The sequence below is a fragment of the Egretta garzetta genome, unplaced genomic scaffold (assembly GCF_000687185.1).
Source record: "Egretta garzetta isolate BGI_Z169 unplaced genomic scaffold, ASM68718v1 scaffold108, whole genome shotgun sequence".
Taxonomy (NCBI): Eukaryota; Metazoa; Chordata; class Aves; order Pelecaniformes; family Ardeidae; genus Egretta; species Egretta garzetta.
This window is the reverse complement of record NW_009260614.1, coordinates 6124378-6135264: the sequence shown is the minus strand read 5'-3', so window position 1 is coordinate 6135264 and position 10887 is coordinate 6124378. Positions and strand designations below refer to the sequence as shown.

At 49.8% G+C, this 10887-nt stretch overlaps 1 protein-coding gene across 6 annotated transcripts in view; it reads left to right on the top strand.

The window, feature by feature from the left end:
- The window catches only part of DTX2 (deltex E3 ubiquitin ligase 2), a 34836-nt gene that overhangs the window by 9397 nt on the left and 14552 nt on the right, over window positions 1–10887 (top strand). For all 6 annotated transcript variants that reach the window (XM_035900587.1, XM_035900584.1, XM_009645121.2 and 3 more), the window contains one exon: window positions 7186–7244. In XM_035900587.1, coding sequence (XP_035756480.1) covers window positions 7186–7244 — 59 coding nt within the window. The remainder of the gene's footprint in view (window positions 1–7185; window positions 7245–10887) is intronic.

The following is a 10887-nucleotide window of genomic DNA, read 5'->3' as shown; positions in this document are numbered from 1 at the left end:
GGAGGGGGCCAGCCAGGAGGAGATCGTTGGTTGCCCATCCAGGGTGGCTGGGGAGGACATTGCCGGGGCAGCCTGCTGAGGCTCCAGCCCTTCCCTCCTGGGAGCTGCCAGGGCAGGGAGCAGCTCTCAGAGGCTGGTTAAACCCTCTGACAGGCAAGTGCTGGCAGAGCTTGTGCTGGATTAATGCAACAGCCCTCCGGGGCTGGCGTATGCCCACACGCTCCCCGCTCAGCTGCTCCAGCTTGGTCCCTTCTCGAGCAATGCTGAAGGTGGCTTTTGTGGCACGACCATCTGGTCTCCTTCAAGACGGTCAGCCCAGGGACAGCAGCAGAGGACAGAGCCCTCCCGCAGCACTGGGGCTCCTGCGGTACTGGTGGAGGCGTTGGCCGTGGATGAGCAATGCCATGGCTGGTTGAGGTCTCGATGTTGCAACCTGTTTTGCAGCTCAGCTGTTTGTGGTGTACAAGGGGTGAGGGTGGCTGGTACTTTGGCAATAATCCCTGGCTGAGCCAGCCTTTCCAGGGGATGCAAAGGCATCATACAGTTAAATCTTGGCTGGGGACAGCAGAACGTGCCATGCGGGGAAAGCGGCAGCTCTTTGGACGCTTGGAAGAGAGCATGCGAGTGCTGGCAGACTTGTGTGACGGGCACCTTCTGTGCAAATCCTGCACCCCCAGCTGTGAGCCTTGGTACCCGCTCTCCTGGCTGCCGTCTGTCTGTCCCAGCTGGGGTGCAAGTGTGCCCTGAGCACGGGTGTGCTGCCTGTGCTTGCCGTGGTGAGTGTGACATGAACCCTTGGCAGGACCCAAGCCTGACCCAGACGTGGGGAGGCTGCTGGGCACTTGACTGGCTACAGGGCTTGTCTGGGAGTTGATTTTGCAGGCAGGACGTTAGGAGCTGTCTTTTATCTCTACAACTCCCTTTCTGTTCATTAACACCAGTGTTTTCCACTAGACGCATCTGTGGAAGCCTCTGTTTTCCATACCCCCAACAGGAGCATGCGTGGATCGCAGATCCAGCCCGTGGCCGTGTGCTGAGCCCAGAGGGAGGCAGCAGCTGGGGCTCACCCAAACGGACCCTGGAGGAGGGCACAACAAAGATGTGCGTTGGTGGCTCTTCATGGATGACTGACGATGTCTGGATCTTCGGTCCTTTGGGATTAGTTTTGCCAGGGGCGCTCTCCTTCTTCCCTGCCAGACAGACAAATGCACGCAGGGGGGCAATCTCTGTCTTCTAGTATAGTGCTGTATGTGAAAGGGACCTTTTCAGCACCAGCTCACAGCCCGAGATGGCTTTTCCCCTGTCACCCCTGTGCTGAGTTTGAGTTGGGAATGCTGCTGGGTGGGTGTAATTGCTCTGGGCTGGGGTTACAGTCTCAGGCTTGTGAAACCCATGTTCCAGCAGAAAATACTCTCATTTCTGTGAATTAGGGGAAACCCGAGTAGAAAACTCTAACAATGTTTCATTTAATTCCTAAGTCCAGAACATTCCTGGCTTATTTCATTCCCTAGGTTCCCTGTCTTCCCCGCTCCGTGTGGTGGTTCCCCCTCCCTTGCAGTTGCTGCCCTCCTCCATCACCAAATAGTGCGGCCTTTGTGTCGGTGAAGATGAAGTGCTAATTATCCTCCACTAATTACCCTGCCAAGGGTTTCTGTCTGCATGCAGCATTCCTCATTCTTAGTTGTGATGTACAATTCCTGTGCTGGTCTGTGCTCAGAGGCCAAAAGGAAGGGAGCAGCAGGCCACGGTGGATCCTCTGGTGTCTAATAAAGGTTGTGTTCACCCCGCAGTCTTTGGCTCCAAAGCAGCCCTGGCCGATTACTTGCTTTTACAAAACTGCTTATCTTCACAAAGCTTGCAGGGATGACCCAGCTCCTGCCTCTTGGAGCTGAGCTGCAACTGGCAGAAAGGCTCAAAACCTATTAGGGAGAGACTGAAAGACTCTGAAAGACAGTTGTGTACACCCAGTTTCTTTAGGAAACAGCTAAAAATTGCAGCACTGAAGAAATCATCTCTCCTGGAGGGCTGAGAAAGAGGTGTAGTTTGTCCTGGAAAGCTGCCTAACTCCCTGTGTGGCTGCGACAGTTATTTCTAATATGCAGGCAGGAATAGCCCCCAGAGCGGGCTGTTAGTAGCCCAGGCATGCCTGAGCTTTTGTGGCATTGGTGGTGATTAAATACATTTCCTGCTTGCTGCGGGACTGGAGGGCGGATGCTGGTGTGAGAGAGGGTGGAACTCAGGCACTTCAAAACACAGGTTTAATTTCCCCATGCTCTCAAGAGGGTCAAAGTTACTGGAAAACCCAGAGAGGATTGCCAAGGCTTAAATAGATGTTAATATCCTTGGCTCTGCTGCTAATGTATTAAATACATGTGGGCAAGTTATTTTGCTTCTTGGTGCATTACTTTCCTCCTGTGTGTTAAACACAGTGAATCCAGCCTCCCTCACAGATGGCACCAAAATCTGCAGATGGAGCGTGCCACCACAAGGGTTGTGTCCTTATATCAGCGCCATTAACCGGATCTGTGAAGCAGGGGTCAGCGCCTTACTGCGTGCAGCTCCCCAGGCTCCTAGCCACCTCCTGGTCCGATCCTTCCCATCCTGTGCAGGAAAGTGTCCGTCCCTAGGGCAAGAGCTGCCCTGCTCCCCATGCTGCAATGGCTAATTACAGAGAAGGGTGCTCCTGAAACACGGTGAGGAGTGCCCTGCTTGTAACATGAGCAAGTAGGGCTGCAGGAAGTAATCTTCTGGGGGATTTATTAATTAGTGCCCCAGCCAGGCTAATCCCTGCTGTAGCTCCGCTAGCCCCTCTGAGCTTATGTGGCTTTGGGTGCCGGTGTAGGCAAGTAAGTCAGGCAGCTCAGGCAGAGAGGATTTTGTTTAGAAGTGTGAGGAATGGGGGCCTTGGGAACTGGGGAAGGATAATCATAGCATTGCATTCCTAGGCAGGCTCTGGTGCTCTGCCCCCACATTTCCCATAGGGAATGACCCACGGTCAGTGCTTTGTAGGATCAGGAGGTGTAACCAAGGGATCAGAACCTGGGCAGGGCCTTTCCTTTTTTCTCTTCTCCATTGCATTTTTCAGTGTTTTTGTCTGCAGGCACACCCATGGGCTCCTTGGGTGGTGGTGGGGGTTCTGCTCCATGCCGGTCCTGCCTGGCCCATTGTGACTTGTCCCTCAGCCCTGTTAGTTGCCATGGTTCTGCTGCCAGGCAGGAGCAGGGGAATCTTCTCTGCTTGGTGCCAGGAGCAAAACCATGAATCTACATGGCTGCCTGCAGCCCACCAAAAGGTATTCCTTTACAGGGATTTGGTCTGGGCTTTGGCATGATCTTGAGAAGAAAGGTAGGGGAGAAGCTGCTGTATGGTCGTGAGTGCCATCGTATGCTGGGAAGGGGGTTAGACCTTTGGGTGTTGTGGTAGCACTTGGTGTTAACGTGAGGCAGGGCTGGATGCAGCCCTGATCTGGGAGGAGCAGTGTTGGCTGTTGTCCAGAGGGCTACAAAGATGCCGTGATACAGGAATATGTGGCCTGATGGCTGGTGTGCAGGGATTGAGGAAGGAAGAAAGGGCTGTATCAGGCAGGGAGGGGGAGTTGCCACAGGCTTCCCCACTTCTGTTCCATTAGGATACTATGTACATGTGGCTTTGGTGATGTTCAGCTCAAACCTGGTGTTTGAAATGGCAGCAGCCACGGACGCCACGCTTCCTCTGTGGTCTTGTGCTTTGCTGTCTCACTGGTGTTGCAGTATCTTGAAATTCTAGAGGAGTGGGAGGTTTTGTCATGCTGAAATATCCGTCTGCCTCCTACAGTGGATTGCCACTCTCTGCTTATGGGAACTGCTGATGGCAAGTCTTATTGGGATCTCCTTGCTAAATCTTAGAGGACAGCATTTTATTTTGCATCCCTTTCTTTGCAACCTGGTGACTCCTGCTGCACTCAGTCGCTTCTGGTGTACAGAGCAGCAGGAGCTGCAGCAAATGGCAGGACAAAATTCCAGGACCTCACGCCAGTCTGGCTCTGTCTCTGTCCCAAGAAGCCAGTGCTGGTATGGTGATGCTGGAGTAGCTTGAGTCTGAGCCGATGGACTAAATATGTTTGTTAGTGCTGCTGGCAAGCCTGCTCTCCGAGTCAAGGCACAGCCCCTGTTATACTACAATAGCAATATCCTTCCTTGTTACTTCTTCCCCTTCTTCCTCCAAAAAAAACTCACTTCAGACCCAGGGCAGGCTCTGAATAACATTTCTGTGCCTTTTTCGGCGTGGCAGCACTTCCTCCCATGCACCGTGGCTGCAAATCTACCCAGGCAGTGTTGGGGCAGAGGTAGCTCGAAGCAGCGTGGATTTCCCTTGATTTCATCAGCCTTATGTCTGGGCTTTCTGCAGATGTAAAAGAAATCACAATGTGTGGCAGCCCGTCCAGTATGCTCACACGGTGTCGAGTGGATGGGTCAGCACATCCTACAATGTTGTTAGCTGAGATGCTGCTGTCTGCACATGTGTGTGTTTAGCCCATGAGAAATAAGAAGTATTTGGTTCCTCCGTCATCACGTCAGTTGGTTTAAAGCCCCCAGCAGTCAGAGCTGGTGCACTTTGCCTTTACACCAGGAGTGCAGCTGATCAGCAACTGTTTCCTGGCTGGTGGATAGTAATTTATCTGCAGTGCACTCGCAGCTTCCAAAACTTGATTGCTTGCAAAATGCACAAGTTGTGTATCCATTTCCCTCTGCAAATCTCAAGGCCTCTTCTCCATAGAAGCTCTAGCTCCTGGGTGACTTGGGCTTGAGCCTTGCAATGCGGGAATGAAGACTGAGGAATTTCTCTGCCAGTCTTCTCAAAGTGTTGTTACCGGTGGTCCCCTTCCCAGAAGAGCCCTGGGTTTGCTGTCTTCAACCTCAGGTGTAAGGGTCCCCTGCTGCCCATCTGCTTTCCTGGCAGAGCTGAAGGTTCAGCTTTGTGCTCTGCTGGGTTTTTACCTTCCACGGGGAAGTGAAAGCACCCAAGGTAGCTGCTACACTTGCTGGTGTCATGATGATGCACAAGCTCTTCAGTTTCAATCACGTGCAGTGTCACAGACTGTGGTGGAGAGGATGCCCTGGCACCCTCTCGTCTTCTCGGCTTCTCAATCGGAGAGAAGGTCTGGTGCCTCTCTCATTTTTGGGGGCAGGTCTCTCAAGTTCCTTTTTGTTATCTGGTCCGCAAATACCCTCCTTGTCTGCAGCTGGAGAGGGAGCAGGCCTGCTACTAGCCGTCACCTGAAGAGGATCATAGGTAGGAGCAGAAATGAAGCAAAAAGATGAGATAGAGAAGGAAAATACCTGAGAAAGAGCAGTGATGAAGAGGCTGAATCACAAATGAAAAAAGTCATACAGAGGAGTCACAGCTCTGATTCAAAGCCCTTTGAAACTGAGGAGAGCATTTCCACTGTATTCGGTGGATTTGAATTGGGCTGTAGTGAGAACAATCCATTGCATCATTTGCAAGACATTGCAAAATTTGGGGCAGCAGAGGGGAAAATACAGTCTTTCAGAGACACGGAAGGGAATCCTCTATGGTCTGGAGAGCTTTTTAAGGGCCTGGAAGAGCTGGTCTCACTTGGCCAGGCTGCCGGCACAGCACCGTGCCCTGGGTCCTGCCCAGGGGTTTCTTCAAGGAGCTCAGCACGCATGCGGGAACCTATTTCAAATTGCAGCAGGTAGGAGAAGAGGGAGGTGGGGATGTGTCCCTGTAGTCAGGGTAAGAAGATAGGTGTGTGTGTTGCTCTCAGATCCTTTCAGCTCTGGTCATTGTAATGGAAGTGTGGACACAGATTTTCACCAGGCTGAAAGGAGGGGCCTCTGTGACACTGTTTTGGGCATGGTGGCAGCTCTTGCATCCCAGCTGGAGAGAATTAGGTTCCCCCTAGATCGTGGATGGCATTTGGGCACTTGACCACCTTAGTCTGCTCTGTGAATTCCTAAGAAGCTGGCCAAGTCTGATGTGATTTTGGGGAGTCCTTGGAGATGGGTGTCTGAATGCACCATGTTTTAACTGCAGCTGATGCTCATGAGCCTGCACCCATCCCAGGCATGTGTGCCACCTGAGACAACGTCTGTGGGTGGCTTCTCTGTGCCAGCATGTTGGATTTCAAACCTTCCCGCTCCACTCACGTGGATCCAGCTTGCTTTCTCCTCTAGTGACCCCCTCATTGGCTTTCATGCTGCTGCTCACCCTTTCATTCCTAACTCCTGCCGTCAGCTAATTGCCTGACCTTAGCTGCCCGCATATCCCAAACTAGCTTGAGGTGCAGCTGCCAGTGCTGGGAAACACTGCCAAAAGAAGTAGGTTAGGAACCTGAAGGAGAGGTTTGGTGTCCAAATCCTCTTGATTTCCAAAGGAAGGTGGGTGCCAAACTCTTAAGTCTCCTTCAATCTTTCCTCCCTTGTTCCTCCATCTTGCACTAACCCCTTGGATGTGCAGGGAGAGTCAAGGCTTGATTCTGTTCAACCCAGTGCTGTAGCTATATATGCTCAAGTGCTTTTCTTGGCCTTTTCCTGCCTCAGTTTCCCCATCTGGAAAGCAGTGGGGTGTGATAATGCTTGCTTCCTTTGATCTGTGCTGCTACAACTTCTTATACAGCACAGGGGTTCACGCTCCAGTGAGCGGTGTTTCTCTGGAGACCAAGTTGCCTGGAAGGTTTAAGATGAACTTTACTGCATCCTGGCAGTTCTGGCTCAGTGCTCATGCCCCAGACCTGCTGGTGCAGCAGTCTGTCATAGAGCAGGTTGGCTGCTCATGGGAAGCTCCATGGTGGAAGAGTAAGGATGCACCACAGGATGAGAGCAGGGGGGGTGAGAGCAGGGACCACCAATAGGACCCAGCAAGAAGAAGGAATGAGTCAGTCCCAGCATCCAGCTGGGAAGAGTTGGGGCTGGAGATAGCTACCTACAACATAGGTCTATCTTGGAGATAAGTAAACCCACTAGATAGCTCTGGCAAGGACCGGGCTCCTTAAATGTAGCTGCTGGACCAGTGGGCAAAGGGTGCGTGGGGGGGTCCCAGGTGGGGCTCATCTGAACAATTAATCCCTGTTTATGTATCCAGGGCCCTGGCACTCAGGAGGGAGCTGTACTACTGGATAGTCTCTGTTGTGTTAGTGATTGATCTGTGTTGTTGAACCTCTCCCTTTTTCTTTTTTTTCCTCAGTGCCCCAAACCTGCCAGTCAAGATGCCCAGACCCAGCAAGGTGAACCAGGCCCTGGCAGGTAAGGATCCCTCTCTGTCCCTAGGGTTACATGAGCAAGCACTTTACCTTTCTGTGGCACTTGCTTTCCTTTGTTAGCTTTTAGGGAGAGTCTGAAATGTTACTGGCTTTTAGGGTTTTAGGCCCAAAGACTTTTCAGAAAGGTAAAGAGGGCAAATCTGGGGGGAGAATGGGGTAGTCAAACCTTAGTAACTGTTTTTCTCATTGCTGCTGGTCCTGAGGCTCTCAAAATGAGGGGGTTTATTTGAGGGTTGGGTTTTCATCTTTTTCCCATAGGTATAGATGAGCAAGTAGCAGGGGGGAGCATGCAGATCAAGCTCAATGCTAACTGTTACTTACTTTTTTTCTTCAAGTCAAGGGGGAAGAATGGTGTGAGATAGCATGTGGTTTTTAATGTGATTTTTTAAAATGTGGTTTTATTACAAAAGCTCAGGTGGTCTTTAGCTTAAAAAATGATTGTGATGCCTTGTCTCGGGGAAAGGAGGGGACAGAAGTTGATCAGACATTGTCTCCTGTGGCAGCAGAATACAGGTTTGCTTCTTATCATCCAAACCTGTGAATACGATACTAAATATGCCCAAGGAGCATGTCCAGGAGGGATGAAAGTGCCAGTTTTCAATGCTCCTTTTCAGAGTAGATTTGCCTGTTAAATATGAAATGGCGTTGCCTTGAAAACGACAACTCGCGCTTGCAGCTTTCAGTGGGAGCATTTCCGTGCCAAAAACCGTCGGCGCATTTGCTGTTTTGACTCAGCCAGTGCCAAACTGTGGGACCCTGGTGTGGTGGTACCTGGAGAGATGGGTGTTTTGCCGAGAGCAGATGTCTTCTCTGTGCTGACACTGACTGTGCACTCGAAATCGTATCGTAACGTGGTAACCTGGGGTAGAGGAGTGTGTAGACCTGGTGTATGGTGTTTTCTGTACCTATTTCAGGCACTACAGAACATCTATTGACCCTCTACTTCCTCTGGATTTTGTCTATGCATGGTCTGTTGAGGTTATTAGCCCCTTGAACGCTGAACTTTGCTCCTGAGCATGTAGAGACAGTTATGTTCTTGCTTTTAGAGAAAGTGGTTACCACCTTATTCCAGGAAAGGTGATGGTGTTTGGTCTCGAGTGCCAGGCCTTACCCTGCCTAAAAATGATCCCCAGGAGTAACATTTCTGGTCATCCAATGTTAGTACCATCATGAAAGCTGTGCCTTGCATGTTTCTATAGCCAAACAGGCGCTGCGTAAAGACTAATACTGGGTGTCTTCTGACAGCGAGCAGCCCATCTGTCTCCCTGTTAGCAAATCAGTCTTTGTGGAAATGAGGTGTAAAGTCAAGCTCAGACCTTGTTTAGGTGGATGACCTGAGCAGAACTCCTCCCCTAGCTTATAAAGGCTCTGAATTTCATCCCCTGGCTATTAGCACTGACTGTAATTAGGTACTTAATCACATAAAGGTAAATACAGCAAAGAACTGAAAAGCCCTGGTGAATCCAGGCTGTGTTAATGTTAATGGTGATCTCATTCTACACGTGCAAGTCATCCTCTGTTAATTTGGAAGAGGTGAATATGCGTGGTCCGTTTATGCCTTGTAGTGCAATGTTTAAATATAAAAGGCTGCAGGAGAGCTCAGTAGAATAAGCCATTTACCACCATTTAATAAAAGAAAATTAAAAGGTTATGTTTGTAATTGATATCTCTGTCATTGGAGGCTGGGGGTGCAAAAGGGGGAATAATTACTCATTTTAATAATCCTTAACTCTCCATGAGGCAGCCAGCAAGAGGCACAATGGGTTGCAGGGGAGTGTAGAGCTGCATGGTCTGGGCTAAGTGTGGTCAGTGCAGAAGCAGCTCCCCAGGGCCAGCGTCTCCTTCGGATCCAGGGCCTCATAGGACACAGCTTTGCTCAGTGCTGTGCTGCTTTCTGCCAAACGTGACAGATCTCAGAGGTGCAAGGGAGGAGAAATATCTGAATTTGAGTCTGTCCTTAAAATCACATAGAAGCAGAGGAAAGATCTGGACAATTAGCAAGCAAAAGGAAAATAAATCTCTGGGAATGTTTCTGGTAAAAAGCAAGCAGCAGAGTTCTGGTAAAAAGGCCGAATTTTGTCAAAATGTTTATTAGCTGTGTCTTTAGGGACACCTTTTTCCTCTTCTGTGCTCCATCTTCTGTTTCTAGGACCCCTTCTGGGAAGTGGTATTTTGTTCATATTTAAAATCCTGCAGATGGTGTTTGAGTTACTGATTATTCAGGTTATTCTCTTAACACACAGGCTGGGTCTCTTTTTGTTCCTCTGGTCCCTGCTGCACGACTGCTTCCTGCAGTGGTGGAGAGGCTGGGGACCCAAGGGCTCCACAGTGGCCTGGGGGAGAGGGCAGTCTTGGGTGTGAGCTGAAAGCGGCTTTATTCTGGGAAGCATGTCCAGAAGTGTTGCAACCTTTGGGTCTCCATCCCAAGGTGCCTCTCAGCAGCTCTGGTTTGACACAAGAGAAATAAAACCCCTGAATCTTGTGGGTAATCTCAAGAAATGTTGCAGGTGCATCTCTTGGATGCAGAGGGAATTTCTGGTAGATAAAGAGGAGATGGAGGATCCTGCGGGTCTGAATGAGAAGCTGGGTTTTGTTTGTGATGAGCGCCTGGGGATTTGAGGGAGGGACTTGTAACACTGTCAACCTCATGTCTTCTAAAAACACCACTCAGGATCCCAGAAATCACAAAGCTGACTTTAAAATAATGTTTTGTATAAAACATAAATGTCTTTTTCCTTGCTTTCTGCTGTTTTAATACTTGAAAGTGCATGTGGAAACTCAGCTTTTAAGCTTTTTCTTCCCCCCTTGGTACTTGGTTAAGTATGGTGTAATGCCAGAACAGCATCTGAGCAAACTGTTGAACCATGGTCTTGGTGTTTAAGGATCAGCTGGACGAACATCTCTTGGGAATAATGTAGTTTAGCCGTGTGCCTTGGGGTTGGGGGGTGGACTAGACAGTCATATGAAGGCCCTTCTGATGCTATTTTTAAGATGAAGACTGGGAATTAGCTTTTTGTTAAATGAAACGGTGTTTCTCATTAGCAGGATTCCGAGTGCTGGGGCATTTGGGAACATACCAACAATAATAATGGTGCTGGTGGATATAATCATAAAAATCAGCAGTGCTTCCCTGAGACCTCATTTGAAGGCCAGCTCTGCCCTTTCCGCTCTACCTACTTAAATCCAGGACTGGAACCAAAGGCATAGCAGTCTGAGGTCTGTGCAAATACAGATCGGTAGCCAGAGCTGGTGACCGGAGCGGCACGTTAGGCTGGGTGTGTGAGCAAGTGCGTGGTCAACGCTCATTGCATTATGTAAGGGTATTTTTCCCATGCTCAGCTTCTGCACAGGATATTACAAAAGTGCCTTATTTACATGGCAGGCTAAGAAAAGCTGGTGGATGTTGTCATAGCTCCAGTGAAAATAGTTTTACCTCAAGGAGACAGTAACGTCACAATTCTGGCCAAAGAGATGCTTTGAGCAAGAGAAAAGAGGCAGTTCTCTGAGTGTGCTTATTGTACACATTCATAGGATCAGATCAGATGCCAAAGGATGCTTTGTAAGGCTTTCTGTCTGTTCCCTCCTGCAGGCCTTGCAGGAAAGAACCCCAATGGCCAATGGAGAGT